Source organism: Colletotrichum siamense (genome assembly GCF_013390195.1).
Source record: "Colletotrichum siamense strain Cg363 chromosome Unknown KSG_Cg363_contig08, whole genome shotgun sequence".
NCBI lineage: Eukaryota > Fungi > Ascomycota > Sordariomycetes > Glomerellales > Glomerellaceae > Colletotrichum > Colletotrichum siamense.
The window spans coordinates 164831-182854 of NW_023501021.1; the positions used below are offsets into that span (position 1 = coordinate 164831).

Consider the following 18024-nt stretch of genomic DNA (forward strand, 5'->3'; position numbering starts at 1 on the left):
GTATTCCAGAGGCTGTAAACGGGGAGAGTGGGGGTATTATTTGGCGGTTGGCATGTTTCACCGAATGGGCGGCGCCGCTGCCCCCCTGTTCTAGAATAGGTACACAAAAGAGGACCTCGACTTTTCTTGCCCGAGGTGGCAGTAAGCTCGCACGCCTGGCTTTGCTAATTTGACGGCGGATACGAAGCCTCGTGGGGGCCAGATGGCGATGATGGCCAAAGAATAACCTAAAGCGGGCGGCACGGGGTCTTGGCCCTTCTACGCACGCCCGGTTCATGGCCTCCGCTCGGATCCGTCTTGGCTCGGCCCTCGTTTCCGTCACTTCTGCCCGAACACACGTCAGCTGTTTCTCTGTCGTCTTCTTAAACTTTTTTTGAGTCCTGATAAATATTCATCGAGCGTAGTTTCTTAGGCTACATCGGCAAGGTGTGAGGCCGTGGTGAGCCGCGACACGACGCGGCCATTCAAAAAGGTACCAATGGACCTAAGTGACAATGAAGCGTTGGACTTGGAAGACTACGTACCTATGATCATGAAAATTTTCAGGTAGATTACAGGTTCTAGGGAGTCTTTGACAGCGGCAGAACACCGTTTGGCATGATGGAACACATTCAGCCTTCGACGTTATGGATCTCGAAGGGTCAAGGCCTTTGGATGAAGCCTCCGAGGTTGAGATGAAGGCCAAAGCAAGATCCGGGCGCGAACGAGCCCTGGCCGATACTTGATGGCCCTGTAGAGAGACATCTCACAATCCTTTTCTTTAACAGCATCATCATATTCTGGTATCATCGCGGAAAAAATGCGTGAACGTCCTGGAATCACAGAGAACAAACGATACGCTGAGCACTCTGATATCGACGCAGCTTTCGAACCATGCCGCTCTTACAATGAGCTTCAGGCTGAAGGCAGCCAATACTGGTTCGTACAAGACGGAGGTAGGTAGGGTGGCATCCTCGTGGCGTCTGTGGCGACGAGTACTCACAAGCATCCAGATTCAGTGTATTTCGAGTCGTTCTTTCCGCAGCTCGACCCGAGCGATTTGCGCGACCAAAAGATCAAGTCTCTATCGATATACGAAGACGTCAGCCCGACCTCCCAAAGACCGTGGTCACAGCACTCACGCCGCCACCCAAGGAGAGTCGTCGGAGAATCGCTGGGACCGATGAGTCTCTTCCTCGAGAAGCTGTCCGCATCGTACATCATCGAGGCGAACGACTTTTTCCGCAAGACACAGTCCGACTGGGTCTGGGAGAACCTCACGTCCCTGACCCTGACATCTGAGCTGCTGGCCGAGGACGCCTGCCATCTCAGGGCGACAAACATGCTCGCCAACGCCGCCGGCGCTGCCCTCCAGATGCCCAGGCTGCAGAAGATGGAGATCTGGTACGGTGGGTTCCGCACTGCGGCCCTCTTTCGCTACGCCGTCTCGGAGTCCGGCACGTCAATTCGGTGGCACGGGACGTGGGAGCTGCAGCTTCAGCGGCGGCTTGTCGACGCTTGGAGGGCGGTGGCAGAGTTACATACGGCGAATGAGCTTGTTATACGTGAGAGTCGTTTGCTTGACGGGAGCGGCATTGCCTCGCGTGAGGGGGCTATTCAGGTGCTTGACCTGAGTGAGAGTGTGGTTCATCCGGCATCTTTTGGGGGCATCGGCAAAGGAACAGGGAAATGTACCAAACCCGATCAATCTGTCTCGAAAAAACATGAAGATATTATGAGTTGGATCCAGGCTTCGGGGATAGAGAGCTTGCAAATATAGGGTTTGAGCACGATTAGCAGTTTATGGCAAGGTGAGCTGCAAGGGGTATCATTGACACGTATGGATTTATAGATGAATCAATTAATTGGACTACTGCTGCATTCGTCTGTTGAGTTCATATGAGTGACTGACCTCTGTTCACTCCAATAGACTCCTTGCAGCATGGAACAAGACTGCAGCAGGGTCATCAGAGCAATCTTGACTCTGACTGATGATCTTTCCGGAGATCGTCTTAGGGACAAAAGACCACCGCCAAGCTTACGTTGCCCAGGCCTCCCTAAATCAAGCGATATTTTCGTATCCAGTTTTGTGTATTCCTCGACCAGTAAGTCTTCAGTGACCTGAGTCGCATTCACATTGCTGTGGCGTGGTCCGACAGTTCGGATCCGATCATATGGCCTCAAGGCCTCGGCATTGGGATCGTCCCACATGGCATTTGAGTTGGGGCCCCCTTCGTTCAGATCGAGAACTCGCGATTGCCCCGCATCGAGCTCTTTTAAGACCAGGGCTAACTTACCGATCATTGAACTGGACCTATCACGGATGTGGAAAGTCGCTTGCTTGTTCTCCCGCGGCATGGCTTAGTCTGCTGATCTCCTATTCTAAGGCCCGGCCTAGTCCGCGGGCCCGGTCCGAACGTTTCCACCCCGCGATAGCGGGGCTCTTCCGAGCATCACTTTAATTTATCGTGACCTATGCGGATCAACCCTCACGCAATCCACGCGGACACCGACTGCTGATTATCAATCAGCTCAGTTGATATCGCGAACGTCGTCGTCATGAGTGAAAAATCAGATGGTATTATGTTTATCCAAAGAGGCTGGGAGATCTGTTGTGGATGTATATAAGTGACAGCTTGGCAGTCATCAGCTGCTTTTAGAACAGCACAGATCAGATATACCCTCTCTTCAATCTCTTCCGTCTCACACTCTTTGATCATTCCACGGTCGTTACCATGAGAATCTCTCGCCTCTCCCTGGCCACCTTGGCTTCGTCGAGCTCCCTGGCGACAGCCCTGGCCGACGGACTCACCATCGCCCTTACCCTCGACCGAGCAACCCAGGGCATCAGCATCTCCTCCGACGGACGCAAGTTCTTGACGCAAAGATATTCCACCACGGATGCTCCTCAAGCCGTCGAGCTTCTCAGCAATGGCACAACCGTTCTTTACCCCGATTCCACGTGGAACTCATGGACGTCCAACTCGACTTTAGATCCCAAGAAGGCCTTCGTCAGCATTGACGGCGCCCGGATCGGGCCCGACGGACGATTCTGGGTCGTTGACGGAGGCACTACCGACAGCGATGGCAAGCTTGTCAGCGGATCTAGCAAGCTTGCTGGCGTGAACCTCACCACCAACGCCGTCGACAAGGTCTACTACCTGGACAATCTCACCGAGACTGGCAGCGTCATCGATGACGTTCGTTTCAACGGGAATGTTGCGTACCTCAGCGACACAGCTGGCGCGCTCGTTGTCATGGATCTTACGACTGGCGAAGGCAAGCGCGTTCTTGTGGGCCACAGCTCTGCCGTGGCATGGTTCCCAATGGCCTACAATGGTAGTCTCGTTCCAGGATACCAGGGGGGCGACAGCACGCTCTCCGTGGGTCTTGACCAGATCGAAGTGTCCCCCGATGGTGTCTATCTCTACTATCAACCTTGCAACGGAGGCATGTACCGCATCGAGACGCAGTACGTAGACGGCGCCTTGACGAACAGCACTCTCGCGGAGAACCTGGGAGACTACGCGGTCCCTTTCGCGCTCACGCCTAGTACTGGAGGTACGACTATTGATGGGGACGGCAACATCTACGTGAGCGACACCAACCTGCTTGCTATATGGAAGGTCAAGCCCGATGGGTCGTCTTCGATTCTAGTTCAGGATGATGCCTTGGTCTGGACCGATCTGATGTGGGTTGACGCGGACAAGAACCTGTGGCTGCCGGCTTCCCAGATGAGGCCGGGTGCAAATGGGCTGATGGCGGATGGACCAAACTACATCTTCACTTACCCGATTGATTCTGGCCCGTCACCGATTGACCACGCATAAACATGAAGTGTCTTTCGAAGACAACAAGATTCGAATGCTTGTAAATACATATGTAGATAGCAATTGCATACGACACACAGTTCATACAAGTTCAATGACAAGAGCCTATCTAAGCTCAAAGCGAGCTTTGCCCAGCAACATCATGATTCTCTTGACGAAGTCATCGAAACGTTGAGTTGATAAGATCTGATGAACGTGTTCAAAGACTACTGTTCGGACGGCCGGCGGTGGCGGCATGACCGGACTCGGCCCGAGCATCGGCGGAGCGGGGCCAGCGCCGGGAGGGTGCCCCGGCCCAACCCGCCACTAATCTTGCGGAATGCTTTAAGGTTATCGCAACCCGCAACTGATTTTAAGCTCGATTCTCCCAGGAATTTTGAAATAACCTTAACAGGCGCCACGCGGGAACTCTGCTTTTCATTCCTCACCAGCAGCCACGAACACACGCTTGCCATCTTCAGATGATCCCTTGAGACATCCCTCGATTGATAGTGCCGGTTCGAGCACCGTCCTGGCGCGATGCCGGGTTTGCACCAAGAGGCTGTGTAATCGGGAGCAGGCCGAAACCCCTTTCCGAACCAGCCTTCTCATTTCCTAGTCATCTCATTGCATTATGGCATCTTCCGCCTACGCATCTACGGCGGGTAAGCAGCAGTTATCGTTGGCACGTCAATGATATCGTTGAGAGATTGTGAAGTCGTACCCAGCTGACATTTGCGCTGCTGGCCCTGCCATTCAGTGGGACATGGCATGATCCCTGCAAGGCTGGGCAGGGGATGTTCGGGCGCGCTGAGGGGCCTGGAATGCAGCTCGTGTCCCCAAAAACCGACCTTGAGGATTCGCCTGGGCTTGCTGGGTGCTTCTGTAGCGGCCGCTCATGTCGAAACCTCCCAATCTCGTTGGTTGTTGCTTCCTGCGGCTCATGCAGCACACCTCGTGTCGGACGACCAGACCTTGGTTGGCTTGCGCTAGCTTCCTTGTCAATCTCGGTCTTTTGGATACGGTACTTGGTCGGGCATTGTCTTGCAATTCTTATGGCCAGGAATCCCGTATCACTTCGGTGAAAGGATTGTTGGGTCTACTGGGGCTCTTTGCGCGTCCGAAGTTCGTAACAGACGCACATACAGAATGCAGCACGATAAGCTGTTCGGATTCCAACCTCATGGCGTTTTGTGTGTCTAACACTTCATCTCGATTTAATTCGAGGCTGAGGCTTGGCGACTACCGAGACACCGCGAGCCCGAAAGTCACGAGGGCTGGCTGCACCAGAATTAGGTTTCTTCGTGTCTTGAACCGTGTGGAAGGGAGAGACACCCAAGCCCAACTTTCTTTCCCGTCCCCAGCTTCATCTACAGCCCCAAAGCCATCAGGAGCATACCTCCCGATCCAAACACACGTTTTCCCCAACCACTGGTGACATTCGTCTCAGAGAGGGGTTGGAATTGTGGTATATCAGCGTGGTGGTTTGTGATCGCCTCAAAGCATGCGAAAGCGGTAGATACCCACTTGGCGACACTTGCTTCTTCCTGTCTTGTCACTTTGCCATGCATGGCAACCTAGCACGACATGGATGTCTCTCTTGCCCCTGTGTGGTAGGCTGGGCGGCGCCCATGTCCATGTTGCCGGCTTCCGTCCGCTATCTTGAGCGATACCAAGTCGAGTGTGTTGTGCCTTGCTGACAGCAAGGGAGGGTGCCGCCTGTGGTTCGGCAGATTGTTGGTTGTTGATGCCAGCGGCAAGCAGATCTTGGTCAGACTCTGTGCCGGTGTGCCTGATTTCGGGCAGGATGCCTCTCTCTGGCCTCATTATTTCCGATCATCCTAGTGGAAGGATGTCCTCCATGTGAAATGATGAGATGGATGCTCAAAAGGATGAAGAATCAATCCCCGGATCCCGTGCTGACTGCCAAATGCAGCCTTTATTGGGACATGTATCACGATCGTACGGCTGTCGAGACACCAATTTCACTGCCGCCCTAGAATCACCCAACTTCGATACCCAGGGAGCTCCCACACCTTGTGGCTGTAGTCTGCATCAACACAGCAGCTTTTGGCGGTGTCACCTTACCCCAGCCCGATGCAGAAGATCCTTCCCAGGGACCCAGGGGCCAGCTAGCTGCTCCTGCAGGGTGCATGGCGGGCAGTCGCCGTTGGTCGCCTCTTTAAGGGGCCGTTCCTTCTCTCACGACCTCATCTGTGATTCATTCCGATACTGCTGTTGACAGTTGCCATCATCATTGCTGCCGTCGTTGTTGATGCTGCTGCTGTGTTGTTGGCTCAGATTTGGGTGTCGCTGATACACCATCCACTTTCAAATTTCGGTGACTATCCGACAATACCTTATTGGGGGAAGAAACATCCAGACAGCGAGACAGAGATCAGTCAGAGGGGCGAGTAGACGGCACTGTCATCCCAAGCATCAGAAACACCGATCTACAGACAGCGACAAGCAACATCATTCTTCGCCCGGCTCTCAGGTATTCTTTGAGATCAATTGGTCTTCATTCATACGCGTATACCCATTCATTATGGTTGCTTCTGTTGTCCCGCTTGGGGTCTTTGGCCTCGTAGCCATCCTCATGAATACAGTCACAGCCCAGAAAGAGGATCTGGGGACCGTTTTACAGTCCAACAATCTCACGACATATTACAATCTGATCAAGGCATGCCGGAAATAGTACAACTGAGCTAGGGATGACTGCTGACCACCCACAGAAATATCCCGAAGTGCTGTTCAAGCTTCCAAATTATCAAGGCGTCACTGTAAGTCTCTTCCACATATATCACTATTCCAAGCTAACATCGACTAGATTGTTGCGCCTTCCAACGCGGCGTTTGAGAACATCCCGGGAACCCAGCTCAACGCAATCTGGAACGAGTCGGATCCTTCCATAGCCGTTCCTATCCTAGAGTACCACATTCTACAGGGCACTGTGTCTACTGACGCTCTTGTCTCCGGCCCATCAGTCCTGCGTTCCTCTCTCCTCCAAGACTCAGCTTGGACAAATGTCACCGGCGGTCAGAACGTCCTCGTCAACAAGCAGCCTGGCGATGTTATCGTCTTTACGTCCTCTGAAGGTATCCGCACAACCCAGGTAGAGGGCGACATCAAGTTTGCCGGCGGTCTTGTTCAGGTCGTGGACAACCTCCTAATCCCTCCTGCGAGACTGGAGAACACCACGGAGAGCTTCAAGCTGCCCGCGTTCCTCGGCGCTTTGTACGCCGCCAAGCTCATTCCCGCCATATCGAATGAGAAGAACGTCACCATCTTCGCCCCACGCAACGAGGCATTCCAGCGCATCGCCGGCTCCGTCAAGAATATGGACAGCAACGCCGTCAAGAAGTTTCTCAACTACCACGTCGTTCCCGGAAGAGTTCTGGCGTCGTCCGATCTCAAGAACGGCACCAATCTCACCACTCTGACGTCTCAGAGCCTTCGTACCATCCGGTCCGGCAACAACCTCTTCTTGAACTCGGCGCAAATCATCCAGCCCGATATCCTCATCGCAAACGGCATCATGCACATCATAGACAACGTCTTGAACCCTGATGTGCCGTCGAACCCGAGCCCGGATGCCGCCAGCCAACCTCCCGTCTTCCCCGAGAGCTCTGCTTCCGGCTTGCCTTTCACGACCGCACTTCCCTGCACAGTCAGCTGTCCGGTGACCACGTCAAGCGCCACTCTCACAGGCACCGCTGCCAGGACTGCTTCGACCACGGGCGTCAGGACCACCACTAGCCCTGGTCTTGCTGCTCCCCGTTGTACTGGTCTTAATGCTGGTGTGGCTGTTGGTGTTCTGGCAGGCATCGCCGCACTTGTTTAGGATTGAATGGACAGAATGAGAGAGCGAGAGATCTAGTCATCATACTAGGATGGGAAAATTGGGTGGTTTCAGGCGATAATGAAGGCGTTGGGAGTAAATAGAATCAGACGATACCACTATATGAGATAGAATAGTTAATGTATGAAATTACACACTCACTCTACCTGTTACTGTGCTGCTAGCTGAATTAATCTTTAAATTGAATGTTATCGTGACCTCCTTGACGATGTCGCTTTCCACAATTCATATAATCTTGTCGATTCATCACCCTTTCTGTTCTCCTTATGTCGCTATTGCCACCACTGTCTTGAAGCCAATTCTACTTCTCAGGAATACGTGGCTCTCTGATCTTTCTTAAGAAAACGTCATAACCGACCAATTCTGAAAACTTTTGCAAGCAAGTGTCAGACGAAGTCTATAAACACAGGCTGCCGATAATCTTTCAGCATGAATAACTTTACTTAAATGCCAAACATGGAAGAACATTTATCGTGTCAACCTCAACATGTTGAACTTCCGTCTACATGTCGTTTACACACTCTTATCTCTTGACATCGACACTTATTCAGGCACCAGGTTCCATCACCAGCTCAGTCACTTGAAAGATTGACATTTCAGATACTCAGCGGGTTCTCTGGTCTGAGGCATAATCACCCGCCAAATGGACGTATCAAGTGAAAGTCGCAAGAGCCTCAATCAACCTCAGCAATGGAACCAATGATGTTCACAAAGCACGACACCGCAACAGCAGCACCGCCAAGGCATCAAGAAATTTCTACCTCACTCGGGAGACGGAACCCTCGACCCCCGTCCTCACAGACCGGGCGAGCATCGCTTAACCTCCCGCGCCTCAGACCTGCATACAAACCCCTCCATGCCCTGCCAGCACAACCCAGCCTCTCACAGCGACCAACATCACCCGATACCACAATGCGATAAGAGGGGAAAAAACCTGATTCACAAGTCGTGGCAAGCCGTGGCAAATGCATGCTTACCTTATCCATGCTGCTTCGCTCAATGCAATGCAGCCAAACCCTGCCTGCTTACAGCATGATACTTTGCCGAGAGCCCGCATCACAGAATCCTAGGTAATGAAAACGAAATGCCTTGGCAGGCATGCAGAACCGTCAGCACGAAGATATCAACGCATCCTGGCCCTCGTCTACGGCAAAGACAAAGATAACGTGTAACGGCGCGCGGCCTCGTCTCGTTCACCCATCTTTCATTTTTCTCAACGCTCGTATCAAAGCAGGGCTCGCCTCAACTGAAACACACAGCGAGTGCTGCAAGAAGGTCTCGATTGGACGACGTTCCACCACGCCCCCGAGTCCCGACCAACAGCAGCTTGACGTGCTGGACATGGGAGAAAGAGGCGTTTGGAGGGTTGGGGAATCTTTGTTTAAAAATAAACGGCGGGGGAAAATGCAGCGGTGACTGGCTGGGAGAAGCGGCTCTAGGGCCGAATACGATGGATGGAGGGGTCAGTCGGGAGCGGGGTTGGGGTTGGTTCTCGACGACCGACTGGATGGCACTGGAGGCGCTATGATGTACGACGTGAGATGTGGTTGTAGGCGAGTTTGCAGTTGGTGATGACAGGCGAGACAGACGATGCAACGTTGAAGAGGAAGCTTGAATTGGCAATGTGGTATCGGTAAGACGGCACTTGGTAACAAGCGAAGGAGTAGTCCCGTCCGTCTGTCTCGACGCACCTTGACGGCTCGGTAATGGAAGGCATCATTTGGCTTGATCCCATGATCATGATCTTCATGCTGCCCTACACGGGAAGTTTTCTTGCAGTGCAACAGGCACGCAATTCCTGTGCTGTAACTGAGCCCTGCGTGTAAACCGAGTTGATGGGTCGGTCTAGTAAGCATCAAGAGGACAAGGTGCGAAAGCCAAGAATGAGCAATGCACTTTGGCCTCAACGACTTGGACCGTCAATGGTCAGAGGCAAACTGGCTGGCGATCTAAACGGGTAAATCGGAGCATTGTTGATGCCACAACGTGCTCGTTCGTGCTCGCCACGATGCAGCTCGTCAGCCACCGCTCGAGAACATGTCTGCCCTCGCAGAGCTAATGCGTGCTGCATGCATTGTTGGCAACCTTCCAGCCAGTGGCAGAGCCTTTGTCGGAAGTTGCGAAGGGCTCCCGTCATCCCAACCAATGCTGTCTGCCAACTGCGGCTGCACCTACACTTGCAGCTGCATTGCTTCCATGGCTGACTGCGCCATACATGCCATCAACGTGCCAACTCCCACGGAAGCTACTGCCGCAACTCAGGCGGTGACCTCAACCGTTCTGGTAACCTTGGGCGATGTCGAAACAGACAAAGATGGAGGACTCTCGCCGAGATATCCAGCTGAGTGGGGGTACCTGTCAAAGACGGGGACAAAGGAAGGGCTCCCACCGCTTCGCCGGGACGCTCCCGGAGGCGTCGATCTTAGGACCAGCTTTCTGATTCGAGTGCGTGGCCTGGCGTCGGTGCAGATCAAGACGTCGCTTCGCGTCGAAGCCCAACTGGAAAGCTTCACGGATGGTACTACGGCAAAGCCGGGAAGGGCGCTTCCAACGCCGATCACGTACTCGGGCTGTTGTTCGCCACGTCGCTTGGGAGGATATTCGGGACGAAGAAGCCTTGATGCTGATCTTTTGGTTAAGCTTCGACCGGGTCGCCCGAGCTGCTGGGGCAAAGCGCGGCTCAGATGGACGAATGTTACAAGCAGTTGGGTAGCAGTCACATCGGCTGTCGATGATCTCGAGTCTTGTTCAACCAGTGCTTGACCGATTTCTCACATCCTCGTATTGAACAAGTGCAGATAGCTTATCACTGCCGCAAGAGCCTCGATACCAAGAGGTGGACCGGTTCGTAGTCATTGGTGAGCAGCAGCGGAGATGGGCTCACTCGCCTGAAGGCAACGGTGATGCTGGATTTGCCTTGGTCTGGCCTGAGTTGGTTTACTTTGCTTTGACCTCAGCTCTGTGCGGCAGCTGGCGTTGTTGCCTCTGTCTCGTATCGCGTCTGACTGCAGAGGCAGAATCTTTTTCTGGATGCCGTATGCCAAGCTAACTTGAGGTAACAGACGCGCGGTGGGCCTTGTTTCCTGGCCGGATCTGGATCAAGCTGAGCATTGACGCTATCACCACGTCTTGACGTGATTGTGGAAATTGCAGCAGGAGTCGGCCAAGACGGGTTTTGACAGACCGGCGCCGTACTGGAGGACGCTATTGACGATTTAGTCCTAAAGAGGTAGCATCTCTTATCGTGTGTACCGGCGGGCCAGGGACCAGGGAAGGGCAAGGTATGTTGTACAGGGGTCTTATGCAGGTACAAGGGCATCGTTGAGCTAAGGTGGCCGATGCATGGACGCCACAGAGCTAGCAGTCCGGGCACATCTCTTGCTGCTTTTCAGCGGTGTTGTGAGCCAATGAGCGCTTGTCTGTCTGTACACTGGGCCCCAGAGTGTTGTCTTCGTCATGATCTAGGCTCCTGGGCACCGGGGCGGGCGAGCAGAGGGAGCTGGAGACTGGAGACTGAAGTCGGATCCCGCCAGTGAAGCGAAGACGGGAAGCGGGACGGGCAGGGTTTGCAGGCCCGACTGAGGGAGAAGAGTGATGCTCCAGACACTATCTCCAGGGCTGAGAGCTCCGGCTGCTGCAGAGTGCCAATAGTGAGGTTTGGATAGATGTGTTGTCGTGAAGTCGGCCGTCATATCCACAGGCATGTCCACAGGCCAGCCAGCCAGCCGCACGGGGAGGGCCGAAACAGAGAGCAAGAGTCGTGATAGCTCTTTGATGCGTTATCGTGAAAACCAGTTGGGTGGTAATATTGGACAAACGACGCGGCCAGAACGCAGCAGACTCGGCTGATTCGGGGGTGATGGGGGTGGGCGAAAGATAGAGAGGCCGAACATGACTCTTGGGTGCCGAGTGGCAGTCAGTCGCCTCAAGCAGTAAGGTAACTGACGATGTGGAATATTGGTGAAAGAAAGAGCTTGCGAGTCTGGCTGAGCTAAGAGGCGCCGGACCCAAACTCAAGCACTCCCCCGTGTGGTTGAGTGAGAAGGGGGGGTTCATCGTCTCATGTCGTCTGCGAGGGACGAGAAAGAAGGGACGACAAGACTCAGCAGGGGATACTGTATTCGTACGCAGTGACCGCTGGAAGAACCCCTCTCTACAGCTGACAGCCCCTGTAATCCAGCGCCACCAGCTGATGCCAGTAGCGCTAGAAGGGCAGCGTCTGGTGGGAGATTGCCCCCATCAGCATCAAGGGGCCGCTTGCCATGCGCTGAAAAGGGGACACTCGCTGAAGTGCAGTGAGAGGTGTCCATGTTCATGGCGGGAGGGAGCTGTTTGCGGACAGCCCAGACCAAGCCGGCGCCGCCGTCACAGCCATCGCCCACTGAAGACAAGTGCAGTGCGCCTGCGGTACCTCGGGGCAGGCGCCTGTGGAGGTACAAGGTTGAGGTACCTACCTACCCGTCCCGCCGTCCCGCACTTGGCCTTACTGATCTTAGCTCCTTCTGTAGCTGTCTGTCGCTGCTTGTGCTTTCTTCCCAGGCGTGAGGTGCCTTTCACCTAGGTAGGTACCTAAGGTAGAGAGCTGCGTCCAATCCTTCCTCTTCCAGGTCAGGTTCATTTGGCCGAAGCCACCACCTCCAGCTCCCATTTACCTACTCGGCCTCGCCTTTCTTTCGCGCCTCTTCCGAACCTCTTTTCTTTCTCTCCTCCTTTCACCTCGTCCGTTGCGAGTAATATCTATCCCTTCTCCTCTCCAGTCCTCGCCAGGTACTTGAGGGAATAATCACCAACATCCACGACGACAGTCAAGCCACTCGCTCTTTTCCAACAACCACCACATTCGCTACAACCTGTCCCAGCGCTTAATTGCTTCGAGGGACCGCAGCTCAAACGAGTCTGCCGCAGACCATCTGCCAAATTGAATACTCGAACCCAATCCCACCTCACAATTCATATACAATGGATCAGGATTCATACAATCAGCAATACTTCTCCCGCCAGGTCGCCGGTCAGCCTTCGCAAGCGACCACCGCTGCCGGCACTCCTATGCGCCCAGGCACCCCCGAGACCAACAACAGCCGCAATCCCTTCAACGATGGTGTCGAGTCTCAAGCATCTCAACGTCCCGGCATGGGCACAAACCCCTTTGGCACACCAGCCGTCTCCCGTCCCGCATCAAGCTTCGGCTCCTCCAGCGCCATTGGCACCCGCTTCGACGAGCGTTCCCAGCGCTACTTCCACTCAAGGCGCATTCGCAAGGAGGACGTAGAGAAGCCCTGGTTGGACAAGGCCGATCCCAAGGAGAAATGGGTCACAATCATTCCCATCGTCGGTATCCTGCTCGGTCTGGCCATCTCCGGTTTCCTCATCTGGGACGGTATTCACAGTGTCGTCAAGCACCAATACTGCCCTGTTCTCATTGAGGACTTCAGCTCTGGCAACCTTGACAGCAATGTTTGGACCAAGGAGGTCAACGTTGGTGGCTTCGGGTATGTCGCATCAATCTTCAAATCAAGCTCTCAATCACTAACAACCTCTCAGCAATGGCGAATTCGAGTGGACAACCGCCGACGCCGAAAACATCTTTTTCCAGGATGGTGCCCTCGTCATCAAGCCCACTCTCACTGACAACACCATGATTGAGAAGGACACTGTCGTTGATCTGCTCAAGGATGGAACCTGCACATCGGACAAGTTCTCTGACTGTGTGGCTGCCACCAACACTACCGCTGGAAACTCCACCATCGTCCCTCCTGTCAAGTCTGGCCGCCTCAACACCAAGAAGGGTGCCACCATCAAGTACGGCCGCGTCGAGGTTGTTGCCAAGCTCCCCAAGGGCGACTGGCTCTGGCCCGCCATCTGGATGATGCCTGTCGAAGACACTTACGGCTCCTGGCCTGCGTCTGGCGAGATTGACATCATGGAGTCTCGCGGCAACAACTGGACCTACGAGCAGGGTGGCGACAACATCATGTCTTCTGCTTTGCACTGGGGTCCCGACCAAGCCAACGACGCTTGGTGGAGGACCAACAACAAGCGCCAGGCTCTGCACACCACCTACGGCGACAACTTCAACACCTTCGGCCTCGAATGGTCGCAGAAGTACCTCTTCACATACGTCAACAGCCGTCTGTTGCAGGTCATGTACACCAACTTCGATGAGCCCATGTGGCAGCGCGGTGACTTCCCCCAGGCCAACTCCAACGGCAGTCGCCTGACGGACGTCTGGAGTCAGACTGGCCGTGCCAACACGCCCTTTGACCAGAAGTTCTACCTCATCCTGAACGTCGCCGTCGGTGGCACGAACGGATGGTTCGAGGACGGCAAGTCCAACAAGCCCTGGCTCAACACCAGCCCCAACGCCAAGAAGGACTTCTGGACGGCTACCGACCAGTGGTTCCCCACCTGGACGCAGCCCGAGATGACCATCAAGAAGGTCTCCATGTGGCAGCAGTGCGACGGTAACGAGGAGCTGTAAAAAGGCGTCTCGTCCGTACGACACAATTGTTTTTCTTTCTAATATCAAGAACATATAGACAAGGTGAACATGCTATTTTTGGGATAGATGAAGGGGCGCGCGGTATGGGTTTCACAACGGACGGCATTTGAATTTCGGAATACCAAATCTCTGGATGTTTCCTTGGAAGCTCGGCGCGCTGGTGGCACAATGCCGGCTGTATTTTGACGACATTTGTCTTGGATTACATTAATTGCGCCGCCGAGCCACGACGGAGTCGCAACATGCTACTACCATAATGAATTTCAAAAAAGATTATTACGCATTACCTCAGATGAGACCCGTGATTCAATCAAAAGTTGTCCCGTCAATTTGAGCGTCACCACACCAATGCCTTGCAGCAGCAGCATGTTATCCCTGCATATCAACTCAAGGCAGGTAAATCGCCGATGCAGTCATCCAATACGGCCGTCGCTGAGGTCTTGGTCACAGCCATGCTTTCTTCCCGCTTCTTTATTCTTTCATGCATGCCATGCCACACATACACGGCACGGCTTATCGCAGCGTCCGGCCGAGGCAAACGGGATGCAGAAATTTGTGTGGCGAACCAGGCGCAAAGATGTGTGTCCGAAACTATGTGTGGTCTGGACTCGATAAATGTCTCCTCTCGGACTGCAGCCCTGCGGCGGTGTTGCTGGTCTTTGTACACAACAGAGCCAAGCATTCTGCGGGCGGATCTTGTCGAATGGGAAAGGGAGGATACGGGGAAAATCAATGTGCGCGCTGCATGCAATGCTACCTGCACTGGCAGTTGATAGCCATCGCCACTGTCGTCGAGTTGGACAAAAGTCCTGCAGAAGAAGCGCATGACTGACTTGACGTGGTGACTCTCAGAGGTGAGATTGCGCAAGGCAGATCTGGCTGGGTCTCACGTGTCACAGACATAATACAATGGGCTTGGGAATTGCTTCTTCCATTGTTTGTAAAAAAAAAAAAAAAAAAAAAAGGGTTTCTTTGGTCTCATCACGATCAACACCGTGTCTTGCGGCAGGTATAGAGTTTAGAGACTATGGGGAAAGCTGGTGAAGCAGGAACCCCCCGCTGAATAGTAAAACAAATGTCTTTCTTCACTGATTGGGGCTGTATCCCTCCCTTCTGGGTCACGGCGAACACCAAGATGGCGATTTTCGAGGGCGGAGTGAATCAGTGGGTATGGTGTTCTTTCTGACCCCCTCTCAATCTCGCCGCCCCTCACGTCGGGATTTGCGTTATCGGGGTGTTTTTTTTGCCTGGGCTCCAGGGCTCCAGGGCTCCAGGGCTCCAGGGCTTCAGGGCTTCAGGGCATGATGCGCTGGGTCGGACTATTTTCCTCAGCTCCGGAGCTAGAGGAAACTAGTCGTTCATAGTTGGCTTCAGGTTGAGGTAGATGGTGATGTGTGGAGTCTCGCGATGGTGTTAGTGCCCGCTGTGTTTCCGATCACCCAAAAACCAAAAGCGACGCCGCCGCGTGGGAGACGGCATCCGCAAAAAAGCGGAGGTGCACAATTCAAGCTTATGGGAGATGTGCAACGGTTCCACATTCCACTTGAGAGCGAGAGAAGGATCTCCAATGTTTTAGCTCGTGGATTTGTGGCCTTCTCACGGACCAGAAGAAACAAGCGAGTTCGCGGGAACAATTACAAACAGGCGACGGAGACGATTTTTGCGTGGGAGGATTTGCGGCGGGCGGCGGCCGAAAGAATTGTGGATGATGGACACCCCTCCCCTGTTGATGGGAAAGTGGTCCTGCCAGCTGGTGGACCGGCCATCCCGCCGGGGGTCAGGGATCGAGAACTTCGGGCGAGGATGCCGGTCGGCAGGTTGTCAGAATCCCTCGTGCAACCCTGGCCAGGTTCAAGGCAAGTCTCCCATGCGTTGACAGTTTCTTTCCGTGATGGATCGCTGCTTTGGCCTTGTTGCATGTCTTCCAAGTTGTCAGCAATGCATCTACACAGCAGCCACCAGCAGCCAGGCTCTGGTAGCATGCGGTTGCGACTCGGTCAAAGCCCGTCCAGCGAGGCTTACCAACCGATAAGACAGAGATGCCTGCCTGTCCGCTCTGATAGCGAGCGGGTTTCTCGTCAGAGCCGCAGGGAGCATTGAGAATCCTACGCTGGTAACTTATCGTCGGCCGCATTCAACAACTAGAATGGCATGGCAGCGCTGACGAGAGACTCTTTTTTGGAGACATGTTACGCCCCGTCGTTTGAACGCGTACCATTGATCACGCCGTAGTGAGGTCCACAGACTCCCCGTGTTTCTCCTTCGCCATTCTGGTCTGGTTTGTTATCCTGAACACGGCATGTTTATGCCTCGTGGCTGGCTGTTTGGCCGACGGAAATATCCTTTTTGATTTGCTGGGTGTTTGCAGAAACGATGGAGAAACGCGCCCTGACCTCAGCTTGAAAAATGGGCTGACGGGGAGAGATGGAGACCAGACTGGAAAAAGCTCCTCCGCAGATGTGACTGAACATCTTGATTGCAAGAAGACCAGGGGCGACGAACACGTCGCAAGGAGGTGGAGGCTGATTGGGTCCTCCGGGTGATCCGCCGGTGAATCTTCCTCCCCCATGTCGGTGTGTAGAGTGGGCCGGCCGGACAGGCAGCGAGGCCCCCGGCGCCGTGAAGCAATAACTGCAGGTATTCCGCCGAGGAATGTTTGATAAGACACACTTTGCGGGTCGGCGACTGAAGTGCTACCGGTCGGCGGTAGACAGCTAAGCCCAGTCAAGGCGGTTCGGTCGTCCTTGAGCCCGCGGTCTAGGCACTGCAACACAGCGCGACGCGTGGTGCTGTGACTGTTCTGGGAATAAGTGATGCGCTGGCTAAATTCGATAAGGCTGACATCGGGACGACCTCATCAAACAGGGGGCTTGATGCGAAAATATCTACGCGGCGAATGCCACAGATGAGCGTCGCGTACCCGTCCCCTTGGCTCTAGACTGGCCGACCCATTACAGCGGGCTCCCGAGATGGAGCAGACGCCACAGGCAAGCCGTCCATGGTCATCCTGCGATGAAGAGAACCCGTTATCGTGGTTGTTGGCGAACTCTGGGTCTAGCTTGGTCTCGTTGGCGGCAACCACCGCTCGTCTAGCCGCCTCTTCATCTCCTGGCCCCTTTCTTGCAGAGGCAGCAAGTAGTAAGGGCCCGGCGGGCGGCAATGAAGAGAGTAGCCGCGTGTAAAGCCCTGATTTAGAAGACGTGCTAGCATCTGCTACCCCTTTTCAGAGCGATATGTGGAAATTGAAAATGAACGCCACGATGTCTGCAACTAAGGCTCTGATTGGCAGGCGGTGCGAAGCGTGTGGTCAAGGCCAGGCCAGGCCAGGCCAGGAGAATCTGACAGTGTCAGAAAAGCTTGATCCCTTCTTTTACAGAGAACGGTTCATCCTTCCTCCGAGTCTGGTGAATCAATTGGCCAAGAACCTGCAGTTGTAAGCATGTTATCGAAGAAGACTTCGATAGGTGAGATGTCGGTGAGCGACAGCTGCTGTCAGCAATATTTGGAGCAGTGGCCCGTGATCAGCTTAAATGCCAGGACAGACCAGGGGCCCTGTTGGTGATAATGAGCGTTGTGTTCCTAACCCCTGCCTCTGCAAAAAGCTTCCGTGGTAATTCTTGAATTCGGCTTGAGCAATTGTAGCCAAATGTGAGAACGTCCCTTGATAAGACAGCTGACATCTGTGGTGTCAACTATGCGTGCTTGTTTCTGTATGCGTGTCGTCTTATCGAGTCGGAGCCTCATGGCCGTTACAACGCGGAACGTCCCATCTGAGCACCACCATCACGACGGTCGCTACCAACCAAAATCTTGCTTCCTCGCCCCTTCCCGTTGAGATTCGAACGGCGAAGGAATGGCTGGTTGGTCGATGCCGT

At 54.1% G+C, this 18024-nt stretch overlaps 3 protein-coding genes across 3 annotated transcripts; all 3 read left to right on the forward strand.

The window, feature by feature from the left end:
• Positions 1–2714: 2714 nt before the first annotated feature.
• Positions 2715–3809, forward strand: CGCS363_v011665 (uncharacterized protein; the record flags this gene model as incomplete). Its single annotated transcript, XM_036643514.1, has 1 exon — positions 2715–3809. The coding sequence occupies one exon, from the start codon at positions 2715–2717 to the stop codon at positions 3807–3809; it is 1095 nt and encodes a 364-aa protein (XP_036490360.1).
• A 2527-nt stretch (positions 3810–6336) lies between these two features.
• Positions 6337–7632, forward strand: CGCS363_v011666 (Fasciclin-like arabinogalactan protein; the record flags this gene model as incomplete). The annotated part of the gene is made up of 3 exons (XM_036643515.1): positions 6337–6426; positions 6524–6571; positions 6619–7632. 3 exons carry the CDS (start codon positions 6337–6339, stop codon positions 7630–7632), a joined length of 1152 nt encoding a protein of 383 aa, XP_036490261.1.
• A 4977-nt stretch (positions 7633–12609) lies between these two features.
• Positions 12610–14128, forward strand: BGBP (Beta-1,3-glucan-binding protein; the record flags this gene model as incomplete). The annotated part of the gene is made up of 2 exons (XM_036643516.1): positions 12610–13139; positions 13192–14128. 2 exons carry the CDS (start codon positions 12610–12612, stop codon positions 14126–14128), a joined length of 1467 nt encoding a protein of 488 aa, XP_036490262.1.
• Between the last annotated feature and the right edge of the window lie 3896 nt (positions 14129–18024).